Source organism: Gadus macrocephalus, chromosome 1 (assembly GCF_031168955.1).
Source record: "Gadus macrocephalus chromosome 1, ASM3116895v1".
Taxonomy (NCBI): domain Eukaryota; kingdom Metazoa; phylum Chordata; class Actinopteri; order Gadiformes; family Gadidae; genus Gadus; species Gadus macrocephalus.
Genome location: NC_082382.1, coordinates 13,954,452 through 13,982,297, shown reverse-complemented (window position 1 = coordinate 13,982,297; position 27,846 = coordinate 13,954,452). Strand labels below are relative to the sequence as shown.

Sequence of the window (27,846 nt, the reverse complement as noted above, 5' to 3'; positions counted from 1 at the left end):
GGTTGGGGGTTCCCAGGGTAACTGGTTGTTGTTAGTGTGGATTTTTGCCGTTGGTTACGGGTTTCAGTGACCTGGTTTGTAACATTAAAGTTCCTTCAAGTACTCATGACTGGACATCGTTATGTCACCGGCGAGGTCATTACAGTATGTTCAGATCTGGTTGCAAGAAGCCCAGCCATTCTAACCCACGTGGCTAAAAAATAGTTTCATATTCATTTCAATATAACTGCCAACACGTGAGGGAAACCCCAGATTGACAACAGCAGTGTTCATATGCTGTTGCGCCCAAAATAATGCAAGCGACAAGTCTCTGCATGTCATACATGGTTGCTGAGATTTCATGAAAGATTTCCCCCTGGACCAAGCCTCGTCTTGTTTGTGGGCGTGGAAAATGAGAAATGTAAAACTCTATTGTAGAAGTGAAATCTAGGACCATGCAGACCTGGAATTTGGGAAGGGGAAGGCTATTCAAGCAGGCTCAGTCAATTGGACTAATCCCTCCGAAAAGTTCAGGTAGCCGAGTTATTTGCAAGACGTTTTATTGATTTAATTTTTGTTTTCATATTCCATGATGCAAGGATTAGGACTCAAGAAAAGGGAATATCCCCTCAGGATGGACATAGTCACCGAAGAGCTGCCACAGGTATAATACAGAGCTTAAAATTATACACGGCATATACTTAGCGTGTCTACAATCCATGCGTTAAATGGCAAAAAAAAAAGTGTCTGCTAACAATCACGTTTTAGCATGCTAAATAAAAGTAATTGTAGCTAAACCACCATGTGACAATATAATATCCTATCCACTCGCTAGTCGCTACACGAGAGTTCCTAGGACACTTCTTCTTTTGACTTCTTCTTGTGACTTCCTCGTTCACTGTCATTAAACACAGAAACAACAGCATGTTTATGAATATACAAAGTTCACAGAAAATAGCAACCATTGTATACATTTTATTGCCCTTTTCCTGCCTTGTAGATGCAGAACCTGATGTGTGGGAAAGCAGTACATTATCTTTTTAATGAACAAATGACCAAACAAATACAAACAACCAATAAACACATTGACAAATACATACATAGGTAAAAAAAAAAATGTAATAGTATATTACTTTTTTTTTAATTTCATTGGGCTTTAATTTCACAATGCCAGATTTCTATCTGGTATGTGGAAATGTGTGGGTAGTTATTTCATAGATTTAGACTAGTGATGCGAAATTCTGATATTTTTTTGGACTCAGTCTTCGGAGTTCATATTTACTCTTTTGCTAGCTGAGCAACGAGATGCAGTTGAGCATCATGAACAAGGTGAAGAATGGTGAGCTGTCCATCGAAGACGCTCTGCACCAGGCCGAGAGAGAGAGGAAGCAGTTGCTCCAGCATATGGACGAGGCTGAGGAGGTAGGAGAATAAGACAACATGCATATCACAACTCTTCAAGAAAAGCCTGTTGGACTGTTTTTATTAGCATGTATTTATATTTCTGTGTGGATGAGACTTTACATATTTTTTCTGGAGATGTAGTCTTTTGTTCCTTTGAAGGTATACCTCACATGAAATATGTTGCTCTTCCTGTTAGATCCCTGTTCTGAGATTCCTGGAATTGATGTTGTAATTGTTGTAGAAATGCTCGCCCTCCCAGAGAGAGCACTTCTAAATAAACACTGCTATAGATGTATCAACTCCAATATCTTTCAAAGTGAAGTTATTTAAAGAGTGAACCCATTGTTTAAGGTGGAATGAGAACACTGATGAATTAATAGAATATGTGTTTGGGGTTCACTGGGTCTTTTATTACTGTTGAATGACTTAATTACTGACTTTATTACGTGTTGGGTTGAACCTACAGTAATTAGCGTGACAGTTGCTTTTCTTTGGGTGCTACAGGTGAAGCCACAGTCACAATACAACTTCAGCGTTCACAAACATGGCCGTTACAGATGGCAGAAGCGAGTCCTCCAGGTGAGCATTTCACTGTATAAATGTTAAACCATTCACTGAGTGAAGTCGCTGGTTGACAGACATACAGTGGAAGACTTTCTCTGGACACGTGTATTGTATTGAAGATTATTTTATCAAATGTTTGATAAACTCTGTGCAAACCTTGCGCAGAGCAATGAAGAGCAAAAATAAAATCGAGAAGAAACTAAGTTAAGTCAGTACTCTAGGAACAAATAAAATAAACAAAAATAACAACAAAATAAATAACCACAACAGCAACATCAATAACAATAGTAATTCACATTTAATCATTCATTGGCTGTTCCATCCAAAGCAAAATACAGGTAAATAATAGATAGATAGATGGATAGAGAGATCCTTTAATAATCCTTTACAGGAAATTACAGTGTCACAACAGCGTATGGACAGACATAACAAACACACATCCCCTCATATAGCTAAAATACTTAAATACTTAAACAATAAATACAATAATAAATACTACAAAGTGCAGTTATTTTTGTGCATTATAAAACCGTATGGCAGCTGGTATACAGGACTTCCTGTACCTCTCAGTTTTGCACATTAGTGCAATTAGTCTCTGACTGAAGGTGCTGTTCTTGATCACCTTCAGGGCGTGGAGTGGGTGAGTGGGGTTAGTCATTATTGAGGCCAGTTTGTTGAGGATTCTGGCCTCTGCTGGCCTCTGCTGGACCTTTAGCTGCTCAGCCCCGACCACTGAGCTGGCCTTCCTGATCAGCTTGTCCAGTCTGTTTTTGTCCGCTGTGCAGGCGCCTTCTCCCCAACATGCCACAGCGAAAAACAGAGCACTGGCCACCACTGAGTGGTAGACAGTGCACAGTAGGGGTTGGCAGATGTTAAAATGACCTTAGTCTCCTCAAGAAAAATAGTTGACTTTGTCCCTTCTTGTACACCGCTTCCATATGACTTTCCCAGTCCAGCTCACTGTCGAGCTGCACACCAAGGTACCTGTGGTTGGCGACCATCTCCACCACAGTGCCCCCGATGCTGATTGGTGTTGGTTGAGTCCTCCTCCTCCCCCTCCTGTAATCCACAACTATCTCCTTTGTCTTTGTGGTGTCGAGATGGAGATTATTGTACTCCTGTACTCCTCCTCATTTCCCCCTTTAATGAGGCCAACAACAGCTGTGTCGTCTGAATATTTTTGCAAGAAGCAGCTGTTAGTGTTGTGTTTGTAATCCGCTGTGTAGATGGTGAACAGGAATGGAGCCAGCACAGTTCCTTGTGGAGCCCCTGTGCTGCTGAGGATGGTGCATGAAATATTGTTCTGTAGGCGGGCGCACATACTGTGGTCTGAGATAAAGGTAGTCCAAACACCACAGTACCAGTAATGGATCCACCTTCATCATCTCCATCTTCTCCCCTAGCAGACGTGGCTGGATGGTATTAAAGGCAGGTGAGAAGTCAAAGAATGTTATCCTTACAGATGCATCAGGGGTGTCCAGAATGTGTGTATGCCCTCTGCAGCATGTAAATGAGGGCATCATCGACACTGATGTGAGGCTGATAAGCAAACTGTAAAGGGTCCCAAGTCTCTCAAATGTCTTCATGATATGTGAAGTGAGCGCTACTGGTCTGTAGTCATTGTGGTGCGTGGGATGGGTCTTCTTTGGGACAGGTACCAGGCAAGATGTTTTCCACAGCCTTGGGAGCTTCGGTAGGCGCAAGCTCAGGTTGAACAGGTGTGTAAAAATACCACACAACTCTGAAGAGCAAGTCTTCAGTAGCCTTGGGCTGATGTCATCGGGCCCCACTGCTTTTCCTGGCTTCAGCCTGTACAGCAGAATCTTAACCTGGGCAGTATGGAGAGCCATAGGTGGGGTTGCTGGCGGAGTAGGAGGTGAGAAGAGGGGACTCCCGACAGGTGACATCTCAGGAGTGTTGGAGAGAGGGAGGGGAGGTGGTGAGGAAGCAGCATTGGTCAGCAGACCAGGTAGGGGCGGTAGTGGTGGTGTGGGGCAGTCAAATCTGTTGAAAAATCTGTTCAGATCATCGGCCAGACTCAGTTCACCATCAGGCAGTGTACTGCCCTTCTGCTTCATGCCCGTGATCTTTCGCATTCCAGCCCCTACCTGCTTCACTCCATCCTGCAGCAACTGTTGTTCCAGTTTGAGCCGATATGCTTCTTTCCCCTCCCTAATCCTCACCTTCAGTTCCTTTTGAAGTTCTTTGATTTTATTCCTGTCGCCCTCCCTGAAAGCCTTTTTCTTCTCATTTAGTAAGGCCTTCAGGCTGCTGGTTATCCATGGTTTGTTGTTAGGGAAGCAACAAATAACCCTGGATGGCATGATGTCATCATAACAGAAATTGATGTAATGGGTAATGCATTCTGTTAAGCCGTCAATGTCTTCCCCATAGTCCTCACAGAACACATCCCAATAACGCATGTTGCTCCCATACTTCTGTCACGTAAACATATTGCAGATTGACTTCAAGACCCAGATGGTGTGCAGCATAGAGAAAGGCATCGTCAACCGGCAGCTCCCCTTCTCGCGGGTGAAGAACTGCGATGACGGCGCGGGCTCCAGGTTCTCCATCTCCTTCCGAGATCACCATGACTACGAGCTGGAGGCCACGTCACTGGAGGACAAGCACCAGGTGAGCTTCCGGTCACTGACCCCCAGGTCATTGCAAACCCTCTGAAACGTGTACGGGGCTGCTCGGCTGGTTGGCTGTCAGGAATATTCGCCGAAGGCAGATGGTCCCGAGACCTTTTTTCAAGCCGGTGTACTTAGGAAGTATTTAGGAGGAGTAGTATGCTTGTGGCCTTGAGTCATTAGGCTGTCTGTTCCAACCTCTATTTAAATTTTGATTATTTATAAAAAATTACAAAAAAAAACAACTGCATTTTTCCATTTGTTTATTACAAATTTTCATTAAAGGTCCCATGGCATGAACATTTCCCTTTATGAGGTTTGCCGAGGCACCAGCGCCGTGGGGCGGTGGTGGGAAGCTCATTATGGGACTGGCTCGTCGTGGCTGTTATTCTGCACCAAGGCTGAATTTCTTGAACGTCTTCAAGTACTGTATTAGGGGCCCACTAACGGCTATATAAAAGCATTCATAAAGTAGCATGCCATGGGATCTTTAAAAACATGGCGTTAGCTAGCGATCGGCCGGGAATGAGCCAGCAATCAGCCAGTGATCAGCCAGCGATTGGCAAGAGGATCAGCCAGTGATCAGCCAGCAATCAGTTGACCTCAAAGTTGGGTCCGACCCTTACCAACCTTACCAACCGGAATTGAAATGGCACACCAACTTGAAGTCGTAAGGAAGGATCATAAAACAAATCTCACACATATTATTACTAGCATGACGTCAGTATACATTTTCACGTTACTTAACAGAAAGCACATTGCTTATAAAAGGTGGTAGGTGGTGGATACACTACTGGTACTTAATGATCATTAATTGTCAAATAAATGTTTTAAAACGAAGCAAGACAACGTGATCTCCAACCTTAACGTCTGTGGAATGATGAATCGACAGTGATTGATCGATGAAAAAACATGTTATTGTTCAATCGCTGACTAGCATCACTGTTACCTCTATCAGGAAATATTTATTGAATCCCACTAGAAAATTCTCAGCACACATCCTTGCCTGAAGGCAACCGGTATGCCACCCCATTTGCTGGAAACCACTGCCCTACGGTATGGCAGGGTGTGTGCTCCGAGACATAAACAGGTTATTTTAGTTTTGGTTGAAACTCGACTCAACCTCACTTTTTCATCATCAGCCGGTTCCATGAATAACACCCCCTCTTGGCATTCCCTCCGGCCATTCTCTTTGTGTTGTAGATGATGCAGCTTGTGAATCAGATTATCTATGGAAACATCTACTGTCCCCCCGTGGAGGTGATGTCAGAAGCCCACCCACAGTCTCCGACACCCTCCCAATGCATTCTGGAGGGGGTCCTGCTCCTTCACAGGGGGGGCCTGGCATCTTTCAAATGGGTGAAGTATGGATACTCTAAAACCTTGGCAATACCTCTGGCTCAGTGCCTTTTCACTCCCCTTTTAAGTTAGGAATTAAATGCATGTGAATGTGTGAGAATGTATAGGCCACACACAGCAATCTCAATAACATACACCCAATCTCGTAAACCATCGGCTATCGTCTGACGAAGATTTACCTCTGGGGCCAAAGGGTAATTGAATTGTGTCTGTGTTTCAGGTCCTGATAATAAAAAGTAAAAGAAATAATAAAAAAAAAAAGGAAAGAAAAATAATAAATAAACTATATCTTTTTATAAAAAGATAAATTCAGACGATAGTCTGAGTTTCAAGATTACAGAGAGCAAACATCTTTGAACTCATGGAACCAAAGCCTGCTCAAACGTGATTAGTCAATACTACAGGGACTACAAACGCAAACTGAACGGAAACCTGAGTGCATCATGCTGAAGATAGAAAAAGCATGCAACTGGGTTAGGTTTGCATCATTTGTTGAGCCCATTTACAAGGTACAAATGACTTGAAATGCTTTGAAAGCCATGGCTGTTTCATAACCAATCTTGTAAAGATTTTTTTTCAGACCTCATGGGAACTGAAATAATCAGGTAAATAATACTAAAGAGGTATAGGCCTTACAACGTCATACATATGTCACGGATGAGTACCATGCATCCCACCTAAAAGGATAGAATGAGAAGTAAAAATCTACTTTTCCAACGTGTTTCCTTATTTCCACATTCGCAGGCTTAAATGTTCTTCCAATAGTAATGTTTCTGCTGCCCTCACATAGAGCATACAACGTGCTAATTTAACTGAAATCAGGACGGCTTGAACTGATGCGAGCAAATTTCTTTGGGATGCCTCCAGTTCTCCACCACGGGACTCAAACCCGTGCACTCAGACCTTCCACCAGCAATAAAACCTGCTAGACCTCTCGACTAGACGAAAAGACAACCATATCCTTTGGTCCAGCGGGTGATTTAATAGTCTTGCATTGTGATTTCTTCATTTTTCAGTGCAACTTGAGGTCTTTAAATGATGAATGGCAAATTCTCTTTTGTGTCATTTTGCACAACGATTATTTGGAAATGGATACTTTCACTTCTGTAAAATAGGCCTACACTCTGAAGGTTGTTTGACGTTTTCCTCAAAAGGAGCACAACATGGTTAAATAGCCACCGAAAAAGTGTGATTATGCTATCTCAAATGCAGCCGGATATAAAGCATGGTATCAAATCCCTTGCATGCCTATACATTAGGGAGGAACCAATCACAAAGTTGCATTATGACACCATAGTATACCCCCCCCCCCCCCCCGCCAGGTATGAAGCCCAGCTCCACCCGGGTCAGCTCATCCTGCTGCCCGCGGGACGTCCTGCAGTGCTGCCCCAAGGAGAGTCCACCCCCACCTTCAACAACTCCAAGGTCCTCCACCTGTCGGACGGAGACACACGCGTGGAGCGAAGCCACAGCCTTGACACTTTCACACTGATCACACACAAGAATGAGTATCAGTGAGTAGCCCGCACAGAGCCAGTCTTCATAATAGTCATAATCTTGTTGTTTACATTTCAGGGTCTAACAGCTAATACTGTTAACTGGCAGGCTGTGATGGAGTCAATATCCAAATGTGTTCATATTTTGGCATTTGAACTTTCTCTTCCTCTTTCTACCAAGCTCCACGCTGGTGCTGGGGTCGGTCTGTCCTTTAAAGGAATATGGCCTGTTTTCTTGGTCCCAACATAAAAATATGTCTGTTTGACAACAATATCACTGTTGTACGTAGAAATTTGGCGATTATGCAGCTGTGCATTAGCTGCAAGGAAGTGGACGAGGCACAAGCGTTCCCCTTCTGTGAAGCGGGGAATTTAAAACTGAGGATAGCGCAGCTTATACACAGCCATAGATTCTCCGGATTTTTGCAACCCTAACTGCCACGACCGCATCCCCACATGCTGTTGCAGATTCCGTGTGCCCATCACAGCCATGACCATGGGTCCCATGTCCATCGTGCAGTCAAGGGACGCCTGGGTCCAGGCCGTGGGCCGGCTCTGTAAGGACTGGAGGAGGAAGTCCCAGTTGTTTTACACTCCAGACTCCCTGACTCAGGGACGCCCCCAAGTGGCCACGGGTCTCTCGGAGTCTGGCAGCGAGCGCTGTCGTCAAGAGGCGGGAGATGCGGACCACGGCTACCCTCCAGCGGACTATGGGGCTGCAGATCTTAGCGATGAGGACACAGCTGGCGTAGGCAGTGGTGGTGGCGGAGGTGGCGGCGGTCTTCCAGCAGCTGTCGTGAAGAGTGGGTATGGGGACGATTCGCCGGCCGAACACGCCAAACCCACCACTACACCGAGCAGCGTCTCGATGCCTGCAGCTCCTGAGACGGAGGCCGTACCCGCGGACCACACCCCTCACCCAGCATCGCAGGGGGTCGACGAGACGCCCCCCACCTTCCATGATCCTGTGTCAGACTCACCTGCTATCCCTCCTAGCCCCTTACCTACCCCTTGTACCCCTTTACCTACCCCTCTTAGACCTGCACCTATGCCTCCTAGTCCCTTACCCAGCTCTCCTAGCCCCTTACCCACCCCTTGTACACCCTTACCCACATCTGATACTCCCTCATCCAATAGTCTTAGTCCCCTACCCAGCTCTACTACTCCCTCATCCAATAGTCTTAGTCCCCTACCCAGCTCTACTACTCCCTCATCCAATAGTCTTAGTCCCCTACCCAGCTCTCCTCGACCTACACCTACCCCTCCAAGTCCCTCACCCACTCCCCATGCTCCCTTGCCCGCCGACACCCCCCCCTCTCCCTTCAGCCAGCTGCCCCCTGCTCCCCCTCCGCCCCCCGGCCACCAGTCAGAGGTAACAGCCCGGCGCTTTCGGATCCCTCCTCCGCCACCATTACCGCTGATGAAACCCAAGGTGCAGCCCCCTAAACGACGAACCAAGGCCTTCCACTGGGACCAGGTTGGCTCCGATAAGGTACGACTTCATCATCAATGGGGCTCATGCATGGAGACGTCACATCCAAATGACAGTTGGAATGTTAGCTATTATGCAGGTCGTCTATTTGGTCATTGTTTAGTAATTAATCGTGAACGGATTTATCATCAGTGTATCAGTGTGCAAAAAAACAATGATTTCAATGATTTTGGATGTTTATTCACAGTGAGTGGCCAGTTTGAAAACCATACCCAGCTACCACATTGCCATATCTGTATCATGTACTTTGAAAGCGGGGATCATTTCTCCTTCTGTAGTGGTCACCTACCACTAAGTCTCAACAGAGTCTCATCTCAGTGCGAGTGGTTTTCCGGTGACTGAAAACAGACCTCATTCCATCCAAACTATCCTGGAAAATAGAACTGAAACTTGCATAGTTTCTGTTGATTACTCAACAGATTGAACACGCGTAGTTACTAAACAATCATCTTCACTTTCCACAGATTCACTTCCCTTTGGCGTTTTTTTCCACTGGCTTTGTTTTTCATAATGTCCTAAATGACTAAAACTATAAAATAATGAATTCTGCCTAATATTGATGTGGTTTCTGTTCGGCAGATTGACAAGTCATTTTGGAAGCATGGGAGCGCTCGGAAGGTAGAGCTTGACACGGAGCGCTTGTATGAACAGTTTGCTGTTCAAGATTTGGGAAAGTTTGGTGCAATAGAGCCATCACACGTTCAGCATATTATGCTCAACGCAAAGATTGCACACAACTTCAGTAAGTAAAATAAGATAAGACACTACTTCATGGGTCCCAGACCGACCAATCTAAATGTCTTCTCATCAAATCCTCAAAATCATGATGCCGTATTATATCATATATTATCCAATCATAATTTATTTAACATTTGTTGTGGTCATCGAAAGAAATCAAGTCATTTCTGGAATGAAGCAGAGTATTGAAGTGCATTCTAACACCACCAGAGGGCACTAGCCCACACAGATTAATGTCACAATGTTTGATTTATATTCTTGTCTGTTTTTGACTTTTATTGCATAATTAGCACCAAGAAACAGACTAAAGTAGGGCTGTGAACAGTGTCCCTGGGCAGTGTCTATGAATGTTTTATACATTTGGATTCAATGAAAAGCCACAACAACCAATGATGGTTGCAAGGGCATAATTTATGATGAGATTGGGATGAGCTTTAACACCACCCAGTGTATTTTGATAAAGTAAGCATCAGTCATATTTTGTTTAATTCCAATGTGCATTGCTAAATTTATAGAGGCTGTCCACCCACATCCATCCTGCGTCTCTCTCTCTCTCTCTCTCTCTCTCTCTCTCTCTCTCTCTCTCTCTCTCTCTCTCTCTCTCTCTCTCTCTCTCTCTCTCTCTCTCTCTCTCTCTCTCTCTCTCTCTCTCTCTCTCACTCTTTCTCACACGCACACAATTCACTCGCAGCAGCTCAAAGTTGCATATTGATCTACACATTAGTCTACACATTATGGTATTAACATTGTGCTGCATACAGGGGGCAGCATTTAACCTATTAGACCTGCACAGCGCCATGCATCACATCTGTCCATGCAATCCTCTGCATCTCATGGGAGTTAAATATAGCTAGATTACTAGAGAAGGACCCAAAACATGTGGAGAACTCTTTGTTCCTGAGTAGGTGCAGGGGAGGTGCAGAGGATCCGCAAAGAGGTCCAGATACCTCTGGTACAGGTCGGCAGACCGCCTCATCATTATGGTGCAGTCAGTGATCCAATATTAATGTGGATTTTTGTGTTATTGACAGCAGCTTGTTGTGTGATGCATGAAATACTCAGATTGGCAGATCCTCCTACCCTCAGATATAGAGACTCTCTTTGCGTCTAGTCTAGACCTAACCCTGACCCTTACCCCAAGATAATATGATTGTGTCAGATAATAAGGAAACAACCTTTTCTACAATGACAATTTCTTGTTGGTTATGTAACTACTACTAATGTGTTGTAGATATGTTTGTTCATTCAAATATTTCCCTCTTACATAACTTAGTTTTTGTTCAAATGGCTTTGATATATACTTATACACAATCCCATGCATGCAGGCAGACAAGCCATGCCGTATCAACAAGATAGCTGGCCTGGGATCTACAATATATCATCCATAGCTGAATTAGTCTGAGTTAATCACCCTTAGCCTCAGGTAATATCCAGTACAAAAGATTTATTGCATAGCCACATGACGCTAGAATATGGCATTATTGGGGCAGTATTGCCTCCATGGCTGTAATTAAAAGTGGCATTCCTCTGGGGTTAAAACTGGGATGTTTTTTTGATGTACCAAGCACTTAGCACAGAGAAGACAAGCAGATACTTAACTTAATGACAATAAAGCGTTGAAAACAAATGTAGGGGGACATTTGGCATGACTGATGCAAATAATGCCACGGCTAATCACTCACCTGGTATTCCGTTGTTACGGGGAACTCAAATCCTTTCTGTCAGTGATAGGAAATATATCAAAACAAACAACCCCAGTCACCCCTGTGAGGGCTAGAAAGTTGCAATAACACGCCATTCATAATGAGCAAACCACTGTGGCGTTTTGTTTAGTTCTCCTGTCGTTTTTTACCCGTGCTTGTAATCTTGTGCGTTCATTGCGTCAGATTTTTGTGGTTGTGTAATCTCCCGCGAGGGCACCTGAGTACCCTGGCTAATGAAGCCCGTGAACAGAGAGCCATGATCCAATGTGTCCGTCTCGTGAGTGAGGAGCGTCTCGTGGGTCATTTGAAGGCCACCTGTGTCCTCTACCCAGGGTGGTACATTCTGCTCATTTGGCCATGCTTGCTTCAGACTATAGTTTTGTTCATTTGTTTCTCTGTGTGTGTGTGTGTGTGTGTGTGTGTGTGTGTGTGTGTGTGTGTGTGTGTGTGTGTGTGTGTGTGTGTGTGTGTGTGTGTGTGTGTGTGTGTGTGTGTGTGTGTGAGTGTTAAGCATACTCTAAAATCTCAGGCTTTTTCTATCTATATATCATATCTACATCATCTCTTTAATATGTGATAGGATATCAAAGTCACTGCTCCGGCCTCATTTAGAGACGCCATTGTGCAAAGTTAAATTCATCACATTAAATGTAAAGTTTGTCAGAAATTATCTTCTTTCATCTATGTTGTCATGGGTATAACTTTGCCTTTACATCAAAGCTGAGATGGATTTCTACTGTGTGGAAAATATCAAACACGTCATATCCTATTCAAATAGGCTACATACAAACAAAGACATGCCCTCACTGGTGGATGGCCCTAATAAAACAATCAGTTATTTTTGAAGTATAACTGATTCTATATCAATAGTTCCCTATTGTTACCACAGAATCAAAGTTAGTCCCTTCAACCCTGCACCATGGATTGTTAAAATGCTCCATGGATTGTTTAAATCCAAAAAGAAATCCTCAGCCACTTCCACAAACGGTTAGACGGCTCCCAGGCAGGGCTGCCAGAAGTGGTCTGTGAAACTATGAGATATTCACCTGCACCAAGAAATCTCTTGACTTTCCATGTCAGGCTCCCACGTTTCTCATCCCATTGATTTCAATGGAGTCTTTTCACCAGACTAATGAATTGTATGTCTGCCAGCTCCTGCATATTCAAGGCGGGATTTTAGGTGGAACAAAAAAGATGACAGCACTTTTTATTTCATGGGATGCAAATGAGAGCCCTTCTCCCTAGACCTCTGAGACGAAGGAAGAAAGCAAAACCACCCTTGTCTCCTGAATGTAGTTTTATTTTTGGAGAAAGAACCTTCTGCATAGGCAGGATGTTATTTGCCCACATCTCTATTGTCTGCATATGTGTATTGAATTCAGAGGTAGTCTTTTTGTTGTCTCTATTTCTTCTCCAGACATTTTCCTCAAAAGTTTTCGGGTCCAACCAGGAGAGCTGAAGGACAAACTGTTCATAGTCAACGAGGCCGAGGGAGGACTCTCTGACGAGCAGATCGCTTCCCTCAGGAGGTACCACACACATTGGCTTTCAACCATCTTCTCACACCTTCTTTTTTTAAACACTTATCTCTAGCTGCTTCATAGACCTGTTAGCTGTAGCTGCTTAGTAGAATTGTTATCTTGAGCTGCTTAGTAAGATCCTTGAGGTTGAGTATGTTTGATTTTCTTCCGTGGGCCTAAGCGAGCAATGAAACTTTGACCCTCAGAATTAGTCTGATAGTATAACCTCTTGATAAATATAACAACAAATTGAAGGTTGTTTATACAATAATAATTATATCCAACAAGATCTTAATTAATACATTTATTAAAAGCATACAATTTAAATATCACACAAAAGCTTGCATGTATTAAAACCAAACCATGTAGCTTGTTTTGCAGACCTGAATAGGATGGTGACCTAAACTAAGGTGATGCTTTAGGGTGCTTTAGCCAGGATTCCTTGGCCCTACATGCAGGCCCTTGGCATGAATGAGAAAGTTCAGGACACCTGGCTCTATCCATTCAGGACAATGTGACACATGTACCTTCCTGCTAGCGCCTCACGCAGCTCAGTGACTGGCCCGTACTCTTGAAGCCATCCCCACACTAAAAACAACACAACCTTTTTACCAGAGTGGCCTCCTCATAAATCTTTGATCTTTGGATATTTACGGACGCGGACACTATTGATATACACCTAACATGGTAAGTGGGTATGGGGGAAAAAAAACATTCAAACCATTTAGTTTACTCGGTTAAAGTGACCCAGTGTGAACCAGGGATCTAATGTAGCACACAGTCGAGAGACTCACACGTCTCAACTCGTTTATGAAAATGAAAGTTGTGTTTTAATTTGTTCCACTGCCTGAGATGTATAGGGAGGGAATAATATCTCCAGAAGGACTACTCTTCTGAACAGAAGCTGCAATATTAATGAACAGAGTGCATACCCTGTCTCACATAAATTGAATTCTGGGGTTGGACTGCACTCAAATGACAAAAGTCCATACCAAGACAAGTGTAGGTAAGATACAGTGAAAATCGTTCATTTATTTGTGCAGACCTGTTAGACAAGCAAACATTGACAAATCCCTTATTCTTTTAGCCTCTTATTAGCCCTGCAGCCACTTGGCATGGGGTTTAAGTTTACTACTAAATATATCATTTTATTATAATTGCTAAATGCTATAACCGTGTGTAAATGCTATTTTTGAGTTTTCTAATTAAGATTCAAATAAGAACATTGTAATGCACTTCATTTCTTCTGTTTATTATTAAACAGTTTTTTTATATGTTTAAGGATCCCTATGCCTGATGCAGACCTGAGTTATTGTTATTTGTTGTAGTATAAATAATAATAATAATAATTGTGTGGGTGTCTGTTGAAGGTATGTTCCCACCCCTGACGATGTGGAAATGTATAAATCCCACAAGGGCCCTCTGGCTGAACTGCACATTGTGGACCGATACATGATGGAGGTGGGTGTTGACATGGAACAACCTTGAACAACGCAAGGCCCCTAGAAGTAATTATTAACCCCAGTGCCCCATAGCTGCAATCGGAGGTCAAGGGTCAGCAGACAAGGTGCCGCGCAATCAGACCCATAAATGGACATTCCTGTTCAGGAAGATCTGACATTCAGGCAGAAGAAGGATTGATGATAAACAGTAGCTATGGTTACGACACCAGCCGATAAACAAAATAATGAAACAGTAGAGAGAAGGTGATGTGTGGGTGTGGATGATGTTCCTTCTGTGTGTGCGTGCGTGCGTGCGTGCGTGCGTGCGTGCGTGCGTGCGTGCGTGCGTGCGTGCGTGCGTGCGTGCGTGTGCGCGTGCGCTGATGTGGGAAAGTGACTATTTAGGGAGCAAGTGGTTGCCGGATGAGTGCTTCAGACTCCATGATTAATCAAGCTAGATGTAACATCTTTAACCCTCTTGGGAGTTGAAGTGCAAATTGAAGTGATACCTCAAAAGTCACCCGAGTTACCGACTAGAATACTGTCCATTTCTGTCCCACTCTCGCTGTTTGGTAATGAGGTGATTATCACTGTCGCTAGGATTTATGTGCATTTTATTTCTGCAATAGGCAATTCTGCCATAACTTAATTTTAAACCTGTGTAATTAGCAACAATACAAGAGAATAACAAATTGCACGGTGAATCCTGTAACTCTGTGATGCATTTCAACATAAAAGGTCTGCTCCCTCCTTAGAGAGAAACAGAGGCTGTAGTTTAAGTGGAAAAATGGTATATAAATGGAAGGGTTTTGACCTTATCCTCTCAAAGACAAGTGGATTAAAGTGTGGCCATGCTGTTACAGTCCAGCGGACGTGGTCCACTTTGTCCATGCTAATATGTAGTGCAATAGCTCTCTCTATTTTCTTCAATGGATTTGATAAAAGGTGCAGTGTGTAGGAGTCAGGTGCATGTAGAGGTGAGGTTGCAGATTGCAACCGACCAAATAACCCCCGGCCCCACCTCTCCCTTCCAACGACGTCGGAGAAGCTACGCCTATACTGGCCTGCATTGTGTATGGGGGCAGCTGGTCCTTCAAATGATTTCATCGCCTGCGACAGCATAGAGTAGCCAAGTGTCGAGTTAACAGATTCATTGATTCATAAGCTGTAATTAGTTATTTAGCCCATAAAACTCAAAAGTCATAGCTGACAAGTAAGATAGCGATTATGAATTAAAAACGCTTGAATTAATTGTGAATCAAAAACGAGTCCTCTCTAGAGCCTTTTGGCCGTTCTGGGCTTCTGCAGAAGACATCTCATGGAACATAGCGTGCTCCTTGGGAGAGGGTTCCTCTGCTGCCTAAGTAGATATAAAGGGCTGATTTTAAAGTCATGAAAACACAAAGATTGCTTTCTTTCACGGGAACTTGCACGTATTAAAACATACTTACTTATCTTATAATTGATTTGTTCCTTGTGTGATGTGCTAGATGCCAGTGGATTCTACACACTGCCCCTTTAATTAGTGATTTTGTGATGTGCTGATATAAAACATGGATGAATGAGTTTAGCTTGGAATCTCAAGTCCTTCTCTGATAGGAGGCAACCAAGGAGGAAGAGAGAGAGGGAGAGGGAGAGGGAGAGGGAGGGAGGGAGAGAGAGAGAGAGAGAGAGAGAGAGAGAGAGAGAGAGAGAGAGAGAGAGAGAGAGAGAGAGAGAGAGAGAGAGAGAGAGAGAGAGAGAGAGAGAGAGAGAGAGAGAGAGAGAGAGAGAGAGAGAGAGAGAGAGAGACATCACAAAGGGTGGATCAGCCCAGCCGGTTGATTCCAGGTGTCAGGCGTGTGTGTTCCCTGCTAAATCCGCCTGTCGACAGGCTTGTCTTACAGAAGTCCTTGGTCCGTACGACCGGGCAGCAGCCATTCCATAATAAAAGCACCCGAGGTTTCAGCTCAATGCTTTTCAAACTAAATCTGAATAATGTGATGGACATAACTTGATCAGTGTCTAATGTAGGTGTGTGTAGGGATGTGTGTGTGTGTGTGTGTGTGTGTGTGTGTGTGTGTGTGTGTGTGTGTGTGTGTGTGTGTGTGTGTGTGTGTGTGTGTGTTTGTGTGTATGTGCAAGCATACAGGTATCTGTGTGTTTGTGTGTCTGAAAAAAGATTCAGACACAAATAGTGGGTGTCACCTTCTCAAACGCGGGTCTGCTTCAGACGGTATTTGTGTGTATGCATGCATTGCATGTGTGTGTGATTGTGTGTGTGTTTGTCTCTATGTGTACATGTCATTCTCACCTTCTCCAACATGTGTCACTCCAGATGTGCAACATCTCCTACCTGAGCAGGCGTCTCGACATCCTGCTCACCCTGAGGGAGCTTCCTGTGAGCATGAAGGACCTGCAGCCCGTGAGTTCCTCCTCCTCTCAGCCAATCAAAGTGAACCGTGTCAAAACCAAAGTTCAAAGTCGAAGAATCCCTTCACAGGAGGAGAAAGAAAAGCCTAAATGCATGCAAATTCTTGTCTGTAATGCAAATGTTAATGTACAGATACATCATGGTTTTAGTCCTAAATCAAAAGGACATTTGTGGGAACAGTGGCATTAATGCTTAAAAGCTTTTTTCCAACTTTCAGTTTGACTTTGATTATTTTTGAGTGCTCTGTATTCATGCAGATTGGCACAAGAGGCACTTTAAAAACCTTCCTTTGCTGGGAAACGGAAGAAATGCCTGAAAACCCTTTATCTATAAACAGTGTCATAATATTCAGCAAGCACAATCAACAAAGAAAGACTAATTGATTGGGAACCAAACACAGTTTGTTGTTATTTTCATTCTGTTTACGCTTCTTACAATGTATCACTGTCGATCAATGAACGTGAACGCAACAAATCGTTACATTGACCATCTATGTTTATGTTTAACACTTGTGAACAGGCTAATGTTTTGTGAGCGTAACCACATTTATAGAATCCAGGGGTCTCCTTTATAAAACTGTGCGTGGGATCGTTACTAAAAATGTGCGTACGCCCAGAAGCCAAGTTTTGCGTGCGCCCAAAAATATTCCGATTTATAAAACCCTGTGTACGCACACCGTACGCAATCTTTGCTTTATAAATCACAGAGTGCCTCAAAGTGTGCGCAGCTGAATCAGCTTCATGTTCCGCCCTGTACACGCCCCTTTTTAACCATAAATGGTCAATGCAAATGACCTCATGAATTCGATCTGCATATAAAACAGACTCAGATGCAAGTATTATGTCTTGTCGGAAACAATGGCAGAAGTACTGAGAAAAGCAAAAAAGTGAAATTTCACGAAGGTTGAAGTGGAGACACTTGTGGGTGAGATGGAGGCCCGAAAAGTAGTTTTGTTCGGCGGTCACGGGATTGGGATCGCCAACAACAAAAAGCAGAGTGAGTGGCAACATGTTGCTGCAGCAGTGAACTCTGTCAGTAGCACGGAGCGCACAGTCCCAGAATTAAAAAAGAAGTGGTCTGACATAGAGTTACATATTTTTATGTAGCCTACCAATAAATCGTTATGGTCCTAAAGACCCTCTCCCTCCGAATCCTGCCATTTGCATGGTCCGCCAGAAGTGCCATATGGTGCAGCATTACCACGGCGCTCACCTCTGTATTCATAGGGTTACGGTAATAAGACTGACCGAGAACACCTTGGATAATCAGTTTGTAATCACCCACGTAAAATGTTCTTGAACATAACCCCTTTTTAATGCGTGATTTGTCATGAAAAGCATCAAGAGTAACGGACAACGTTTGTGATGAGGAGTGTGGCTTGGTTTTCCACACTTGGGATTTAATTGACATTTGATTATGTGTTTACAGTGTCACATAAAAATATTATGTTATTGACATGTTGGACAGATGCTTTATTCCATGCAGTCGCGCCGTCAGTGGACAGTATTGAGTGACGGGATTAAATATAGAGAATTTTTTTTTATTTCTATTCTAAGGAGATGTTTCTGGAGTAATAACTGAGAAATAACGCAGTTGACTTAAATTATTCTGATTAGGATTTAACGCATGATACGGGTTGAAATTAAATTTATGAAGGGCGATGATAAAACATAATTGTTCTTCTCACTCTACAATTCTTCGGTCTGATTTCAGTTCACCACCACACCATCTGTGTCGCCAATTCTCCTTTTCCTCCAAACCATGCGTACGCATGGGTCAGTTTGCTTAGGGCTGCGCACATTTTCCCGTCAAGTTGGTTTTTTATAGATCACAACCTTGGCGTGGAAAGTCACGTACGCCAATTTCAGCCCCGTTTTGTGCGTACGCAACGGTTATAAATGAGACCCGAGGTCTTCAACCTCAACAAAATTTAAATCTGAGATATTCTTTAATATCTTCCACATCTCCAACCAGTTCTGTTGGATAAAGTTGTCTATTGAGCTGCCATGGAGGTGCCAACTTGAGCAGCCTGAGCCCCAAAAACATGTGCTCTGACACAGAAGGTCGCTCTTCTTGGAGAGACATAACAATTTTGCCTTTTTGTTCGCTTTGTTCTGATTGCTGTCATCACCATGGAAACAAACTAAGGAGATATAATACAATTATAAGTAGTGTTTTGGTCTGTCTAGCATACGGCAGGCATTTGTTGCCACAACTGCTCATAACTATCTATAAGCAGCTATATATGAGCAGGAGAAGATGTTATGAGTGTGTACTACAGAATACTTTAATCAATCAAAACCCTGAATTAAATTCAACTAATTGGGGTTGATCGAGGTTGATCAGTGTTGGCCTTCTCGAATGCAAATTAAAAGTCGACAGGACTACATGTGAGAATATGAACTTGTGCAAGACATCAAAGATCCTGAAGTGGAAGAGGATTCCATTAATGAGTCGAACAGAGGTGCTGAGGAGGAGAAGCACCATAATGATGTGGAAGAGCGGAGCCCGGGGCTATTCTTATCAGCCAAGGGCTTACGCCGATCGAACGGAAAAAGGAAAACAAGTTTGGGCTGTTTATTTGTATTTTTCTTCTCTCTCCGATCCACTCCAACCCCACAAACAAAGGTGTCCCCGCAGGTCAGCAGCAGTTCACTTTGGGGGGCATCATCAGCAGTGACGTCCTCCGCTTCTGTGTTTCAGCTGATCGAGCAGAAGATTTGGATGTGCACGGAGCTGCTGGGCTCGGGCTCCTTCGTCGCCATGCTGGAGTACCTGCTCGTCGTCGGAAACTTCCTCAACAAGAACGCCGGGAAGACGGCCGCCAAGGGGTTCCGTCTGTCCTCCTTATCCAAAGTAAGGCGCCCGGGCCTATGGGGGGCGGGCCTGGGTACAGGTTTTCTTTTATTAAAGGGTACATATCGTACCACCCGCTGTGAGTGTGACTAGATGTTACAAGCCATTTTGAAAAACTGCCTCTTCTGACATCACAGGTGGGCGTGCCCACGCCCACCTGTGATGTCAGAAGAGGCAGAGCGACTCTGCATTTACTTTGCCTCTCCTTTCAAACACAATTCTGATGGGGGAAGAGGTCAATGAGTCGATTGTCCAATCACCACAATAGGGGGCGGGGTCTGGGCGAAATGGAAGTCACGATTGCATGCTTACCAGTGTCACTCATCCCCATGTGTGTCTCTATGCAGGCTTTCCAGATTCATACATTATGATACTCATAATCAACGCAAAAGACGATATCAATGAATCAGAATATGATTATTCAAGATTTTTTACAATCAGAATGTGATTAATTTCTGATGACTATGGTTGGGATTATTTGAATGGGATTATTTTATATTGTATTTCATTTTGCTGGAACATTTTGTGGGTAGCCCAAAAGCACTCTGCCAACAAGTTTACAAAAACAGTTGGGTAAACAACCTATACATTCACATGCCTCTAGCCGCCCTGCCCTTGGGCCAAAGAAGAGGCTACCCTTTATTGACCCCTTTGTGAATGAATGCTCTTGCTCTTGCACACACCAACATCCCTGTCTGTTTACTGCCTTGCTGCCTGTCTGTGTTGTGAGGGGGGCATTCCCCCTAAGGGCTCGGCCCAGGTCGTTGCGTGCCCGGGGTCCTTTCCTCTCTGAACCCTCTCTCTCTTCATCCTTCACAGCTCGCCCAGCTCCGCGGGAGAGACCGGACCTTCACCTTGCTCCACGCCCTTGTGGAGCAGCTCATGTTGCACCAGCCGTGCATGCTCATGCTTATCCAGGAGCTGGAAGAATTTGAAACTGTCCCAGGAGGTATAAGTTAGATTTTGATCAAACTTGGAGAAATCCGTGGATTGACGTATTCTTTGTTTTCTTTTGGGTGGAGGCTGGTATAATTAAAACTTGTATCTTTTTCCTTTGTGTGTGTGTGCGTGTGTGTGCACGATCGTGTGTTTCTCTGTTGTTGGACAGCATCCATCAAAGGACTGACTGCAGAAGTAGACGGTGAGTGAATCAGGGTTTTACTTCTCTCTGTCCCAGAATGTTGTTCTTAGCATCTGCTGAGACGACAAGAACAAATGACTCCCCAGTCTGATCCATCAGAGATATTCTAAATATTCTGGAGACAAGGGCAGTGGTAGGATAGCGAAGTCTTACAACCAAAATATAAATGGCTGTCTCGCTTGAAGAATTAATTTGTACTCATTCTAGAGTCCCTGGTCACTCGTATCCAAACTGGGAAATGGGTGGATGTTTTTATAAGACATCCATCGAAGTTCTAATTTTTTTTTTTTTATTAAATATGATGAAAGTCTTATTGGTCTCCTATAGTTTTGTACCTGGGCACAGTCTACGACCCGTGTCCTGGTAGATAAAACGTTTATGATTGGTCAGGCTCATGATTTCAGCATTGGTCAGTGAGGTATGATGTCAGTCCTTATTATAGATATTATGCCCTAACAACCTCCAGTTACTTTTACAGTTTTCTTTTTATCGGCATGTATCTATGCAGATTGACAAACTGTTGTTATCACTTTGACTATGCACACCGGATGGCAACAACACTGACGTGTTGGGAAACCTTTTGAGTCTGAAATAAGTGGCCTAGCTCCATTTATCATTTGCATTAGCTTAATTTACAATTGACCATGTGTCTGATATGACATGATAATGCAACAGTTGACCCTGACAAAAAAATACAGCTTGCGAACGAACCTGACAGGAGACCTGTATTTGATTTGCTGGTTGGGTCAAATGATGATGGATGGTAACTCAAGTGTGTCACCCTTGCAGTCCTGAAGAATGAGCTTCAGAAAGTCTTGCACTACAGGAAAGTGAACAAAAAAGAAAATAGCATGGATCAACATCAAAAGTTCTCCAAAGACTTAAAGGTGAAGTATGCTAATCAAATGCTAAGTACCTTCCTGTTAGCTAAACCATGCACACTCTCATTCTCCGATGTTGAAATTGTCTGGATTTTGTGTAAAATATCGGTGTTTTGTGTAAAATATCATTTTCCCCCTATTTTAATCCAGCTATATAATATGTTGTTTAGCCCCTCCAAGAGAGAACTTCGATTCACTAAAACCCATTTGAAACTTAATGACTTAAATTGATGAATAAACATGACCAATTAAAAAACAAACCTTCATTTGCAACAGATGGCCATCGGGAAGTACAAAACGGATATCTCTTTGTTGTCGAAGAAATGTGAGGAGATGAAGAAACTCTACTCTGAACTACTGGTAATTCCCAGAGTTATTCGCATCTTAGTTTTTGTGCAATTTGCACAAAAAATATCATTTAATCTAAAAATATCCCCCAATTTCAGTCCAATGTCGGTTCCCTTTCTAATTGATTTTCCTCTTATCGCCTCCGTCCCATATTAAGATGCTGGGACAGATTTCAGAGTGAAAAGACTCCAAGGTTACTCTCTGTACCGAATAGTTGGTGTCCTTTAGTCCTTGGGGCCGAACAGAGTCGATCACACTTCCGTGGCGTAGGTTGAAATTGAGCCACAGATTTTCATTCCCTAACTGCTAAATAATGTTCAGTTACACATTTAGTTCTGTAATTTTGTATATTGTAAATGTCTCCCAGGGATTTTGACCTTTTTGAACAGTAAATAATAGTACTGAATTAGAATAAAGTGAGGTATTATTCATCATTACAAAAATATAGATGGTCAGCCCCTTAGCGTCCTTATCCTCCTCCAACTACTATTTGAGCCAGCTGCTAGCTGTTTCATTATGTGTGCACTGCAAATTGCAAATTGTAATGTTATATTTTATCTTACTAATGTTGATGATGTTTACTTATTTAAATTAATTGGAGGTTTCTAAACAGGAATGAAAAATAAATCACGCCAGTAATGCTTTTACATTACTTTCTAATGTTGATTTAAACAAATCCAAATCAGTGGGACATACATACACCAGTCAACTCCTGTTGGCCACTCTAAAGTACAACACAAAAATCGAGTTTGGTCGTCCCTTAATAGTCCAAGTATCAGATGTAGTTGAATTGACCTACATTTACCACACTGGCCATAGAGGCCATTGTGTTACACCAGTATGAATCACTTATGATAGGGAAAGGGGCAAAGAAATGGCAAGCTGAACTACATCATGTTATTTATGATTTGACATACAGCATCATGACATCATCATATGATCCTAATCATTACCTATGGAAGGATCATCGCTACAGATATGGTCTTTCCTGTCGAAATGGCCTGTACAAAATGCCACTTGACATGCAAAAACAGCAACCTGTTTGTTTGTTTTTTTAATGCAAGGTCATGATGTGTTTGGCAATTTGTGTTCCATTAGGAAGAGTGTAGGGGGTTGTATTTACACTTTTTATGCCATTGCTTTTGTGCCTTAGCCTGGCTATTACCAGACCAAGCCATTCGTAGGTTGCACGTTTGTCTGGGGAAGCTGAAGCGTCATTTTCTTCAGTACAAGAGGTGTGATCAACGGGCCTAGTTCAACTGACTCTGTACACGATTGGCTGCTTGCCGTCCCTTCCCTGTCGTCATTGTGTTAAACCAGCCAATAGCGTGCCAAGGGGAAAAGCCAGCTTTGTGTTTGGCTCCCGCAAAAACGTATCAGAAGCAGCAAGAAATGTATTGCTCTTCTCCAGACCCTTGTGCAGGGCAAACTCAATTTGCCGGAAGAATGGGCGGGGCTGCCCAGGCTAGATGTGCCTTGCAACAAACTGCGAACATTATCAGAGAGATATAGAGAGCAGATAAAGTCGTTATCATTGTGTCCCCCAATGCAACAGTTTGGGAGATTTAGAGGTCAGAAAACATGATTGAATATCAGGCATAGAGATTATCAGGTATTATGTTCAATTAAAAAGGGAGTGAATAGTGTATGCATCAGAGAGGCGCTCAAGAATGATTTCACACCTATAACTAAACACTGGTCATTTATTCGAACACCCTATGTGTTACATTATATCGCAGCTGCTTTCACAAGCATGCCATGCCATATACCCAGTAATAGGCTCTGCGAGCCAAACTATATTGTACTGGGATTAGTTTGATTTTAATGACGTAGACATCAACCGAATGAAAATATATATGTACCATACATGAATATCTTTAAAGATGCAATGGCAGAGTTTTCCTGCTATTTGTTTGCATAAAAGTTGTGGTTTGAGTCAACCGTGGTTCTACTGCTTCAACCCAACGTCAGCGATTGATTGGTCTTCCTCCAGGTACAGGAGAAAACAGCATTCCAAGTTATTTCATCAATGTTTGTTTGCTTTGCATTAAATCCATGTTGATGTTCTACCGAAGCAGTCGCCATTCAAAATGCAAGATCAAATAATTGAATGCCTGTGAAGGTGTTGGGATTCCAGTAATACTGCTATCAATGCAATGTAGTTTACGCGTAGTTATCGCTTGTCCTTGTGCAGATTAAAAAAGGGTGGGGAGATTTGGCGAACAGCGCCACAACAAAACACACTGGTCCAAAGTCATATGCTATCCACATGCTCTGCTAATCTAAATCAATCGGTGAAACCAAATATGCTGCTATTCCTCTGATGTGTTCCTAGATGGATGGTTGCCAACAAATTTGCAACCAACTCTTTGTCTTTCTTTTCTTGTGTTTAGGTTAAATTTGGGGAGCCAATGGATCAAGACTCGCAGGAACTTTTTGGGTGCATCAGTCAGTTTCTCCATGACTTCAAGAAAATACATGCCGAATTTCAATAGTGTATTAAATGCCCTCAGGTAGGTTCTGTACTGCAAGACATAAAGAAAGTATTACTTTGATGGCCATCACCATCCATACTCTACAGTCTAGATTCTTCACTGACTGTATGCACTTCAAGATGTGGATAGACTAGAAGGTATCTACAAGTGTGCTGACATCTGGTGTTAAATTTTCTATGTCGATGAATATGAGAGGAGAGGAGGGTGAGTGTGAGCAACCATTGTCAATGTGTCAACCATTTTGTTTCAGTTTTGTAACTGGGAGCCTATATAATTTTTTTATATCCAATTATTAGGCGTAGTCTTATATTTTTCATCTAGTTTTCCTCGTGCATATAGCCTGCATGAAACAATACGGCCAGAAGGCATGGGGCAGAGTTCCTGAGACTACTTTTAGAATCGTCCATCTTCGGAACACAGTCAGACAGTCAGACGTCCATAACATCCGCCGACGCATTTTTATGTGGTCGTGCCTAACATTATTTGCTGTCTGATTCCATTGGCACTGAATGTCTTTAGTTATTTTGGAATCTCCTTCACCTCTTATCCTTGCCCTCGTGACATTTTCCATCAAGGTCAAGAGAAATTGGTTAGGAAAGGAAATAGGGCTTAATTTTTAGACTATTATATATTCCACCAGAGCCAGGGCGTCATCTTGACTGAATGTCTTGTCCTAGCATTATCTCAGACATCAACGGTCGGCGGAAATAGAAAGCAAGGATGCTTCCTTAACATTGCTGTTCTCTGTCTTCTTCGCTGACAATTCTCTGAGTCCTAGGCCGTGTATTTGTAGTATTAAGGAGGATTCGTAGCATTATCCAAAGCAATACTCACTGGTGCAACATGGGTGCTACTTCGCCACCCATTTTCTTTGATGGTGAAAACCGGGATGTGGTACAAACTTGAAACCTGTATGTGCGTAAACATACGAAGCAGGGATCTCTCCCAAACGGTATGCAGGTGTACACAGGCTGAGACGGTTTTAAGGGTGTTGCAACATTCATGTAAACATGAGTTTTCTTATATGGATAGGCCTACAATGAAATTCAAAAACGTTTGCAGAATCTAGATATTTATCTCATGTAAAAAGGGCCTTAGTTGTTCCTTCATTCAATGAAAAGCAAATCCTTCACATTGCATTTAATATAATAATAGATACTGTTCCTGTGTGTTGGCAGTTGTTTGGGTGAACGTTGACAACCAACCCTTTTTGGCAAAGTGCACATTCGGAATAACCTGCATTTCAAACACATCTATACAACACAGATTAGTTAGAATAGGGCGGTCTCAGTGATGGCAAGCCGAGTGAGATATTTCATTTGGTGTTGTGAAACATTTGAGTTGTATTCCATTTGTTGATGCAGCAGGCTTATGTTTGACAGTCACAGTCTGACTTTTTGAGGACTCTTGAGTCCGCTACCTTTTGTGTATGCTCAACGTGAACCATGCACGATCGTCTCAGCAGTCGCTCATCCCTCGTTTCCAAGATGATCTTCACCGCTCGCTCGAGGATAGGAGAATTAATGCTTTTTCACCATGATAATCAGAATATAAAAAATCGGTTGCTTGGGTATTCAGGAATGTTTGGTCTCAGTGGGCTTGAACTTACTTTATGGAACTTAAGATCAAATGATTAAGTCACTTTGGGTATTTTGTTTGTGATCTATGAATTGCATCAACAGCTTCACACTTTAATTCTTTAGAATTAATGATCTTTTGTGACTTTTATGTTTGTATGAGATACAGTTTAATCATAGAATGATATAGTTGGTAAAATTACCAGAAGGACATGTTATAATGAATGTTGGTTGTTTGTAGGCAGATAAAATCCCAATTTTAATCAGATCTGTCTATTTTATAAAGTAAGGAATAATTAAAGTGACATTTAAAAATAAATGTGATGTTGAACATTGTTTTCCTTCTCTGAGAACTGTAATCATTCAAAATAGAGATTTAAAGAATAAAAAAAAATGAATTATGTTGAGGTATCTCAGTCTCGGTCTCAGTCAGTGCTCTAAAAACAGATTTGTCCCCGGTTTGAACCTTGAGATATTCCCACCACAGGGAAGCACTTATATAGCCAATACTGATGACTTCCAAAGTCTAACATCGGAATCGAGAGTCAACCTGCCTAGGTAGCCTGCTATTACAAAATACAACTAGAAATCCATCGAACATGACTAGCAGTTTTTATGAGACAACTTAACCCAGAAGGTCCAATCTCTCCAAAGCTCCAATAGGTCAAAGGTCCAATAAGTCAAAGGTCCAATAAGTCAAAGGTCCAATAGGTATCGCAGTAAATCTTGGTTGTCCCCAAGTGGGTAATTAGCTGCATTATAGACAACAAGATGATTTAAAGATAATGGGATGATTTGGAGAATAAGATAACAATACAAATCAGGACATGGAATATAACATAACAAAATATTTCAATGCAAAATAAAAACACTTCAATTACATATTGTTCCTATGTGTAAGCATATTGATCAAAGTCATGCAATTGAACCAAGGGCCACTTGGAATAGGTTATTTGTCAGATTTGTCAATGTGTTAATTTATTTAATAAACAACATAAATTACTATCTCCAGCCGTGTTTGTAAATGTTTTCCCACTGCAGAGCTTATTATACACTCAATGAGCTCATCAGATTCACAGAGGGAAGAAACATACACAGATACAAACTCAGACACAGATACAAATATAGAAACATCAGATTACTTTATTGATCAGCGAGGAACACTTTTATAACAGTTGCTCAGCTCAAGCCAGAGACAAAGTAATATACTAGAATAAACCCAACTAGCAACTAGCAATATACAAAATAAATATTAATATTTTTTATTCTTATTATAAATCAAACATGTGTCTAGCAACAATATTCTGCTGTTGGTTAGATGCTCATATGTTAAATAAAAGTATATTTTGTAACTTATGCGAAAAGTGAAGTAGACTGAACGTATATTGCACAAGTCATCTGGATATTGTAAACAATAAAAAGGTGGAAATATTAACTCATGTAGCAAGGAAGTCAAGTAGTATTATTTATGGTGATGAGACCCTAACCAACCCTTGTCAAAAAGGGAACTGGATTAAAATCCCCAGAGACTCTTAAAGAATCTAAGAACTTGGAGATTCTTTATCGGTCTCTGATTGAAACTCATTTTCTCTCAGGCTGCTCATTAAGACAAGTATGTGCAGCTGCCCCCACTGGCCTCTGAGCTGCTGACGGACTACCAACGGTTGGTCCCACACCCTTCATTTGAAATAGATTAGGGCTGCAGAACTTTTGAGTGAGGGGAAATTTAAATCCCACACGTCCACTCTTTTAATTCAACCATTTCTTACAAGGCATGCTGATGCTGAAAGGTACATGTGCCTAGT

General features: G+C 42.5%; 1 protein-coding gene across 2 annotated transcripts; it reads left to right on the top strand.

Moving 5' to 3' along the window:
* Positions 1-23: 23 nt before the first annotated feature.
* On the top strand, positions 24-26,452 carry LOC132454207 (protein diaphanous homolog 1). 2 transcript variants are annotated; one of them, XM_060047439.1, is made up of 17 exons: positions 24-513; positions 1,273-1,401; positions 1,888-1,962; positions 4,408-4,581; positions 5,784-5,944; positions 7,262-7,453; positions 7,904-8,927; positions 9,507-9,669; positions 12,786-12,897; positions 14,259-14,349; positions 16,648-16,734; positions 19,447-19,599; positions 20,419-20,548; positions 20,708-20,740; positions 21,530-21,627; positions 21,898-21,981; positions 24,363-26,452. In XM_060047439.1, exons 2-17 carry the CDS (start codon positions 1,285-1,287, stop codon positions 24,462-24,464), a joined length of 2,796 nt encoding a protein of 931 aa, XP_059903422.1. In that variant the 5' UTR covers positions 24-513; positions 1,273-1,284; the 3' UTR covers positions 24,465-26,452. The 2 variants fall into 2 exon arrangements, with proteins under 2 accessions (XP_059903422.1, XP_059903413.1); XM_060047430.1 differs by having other exon boundaries at positions 28-643.
* The last annotated feature ends 1,394 nt before the right edge of the window (positions 26,453-27,846 follow it).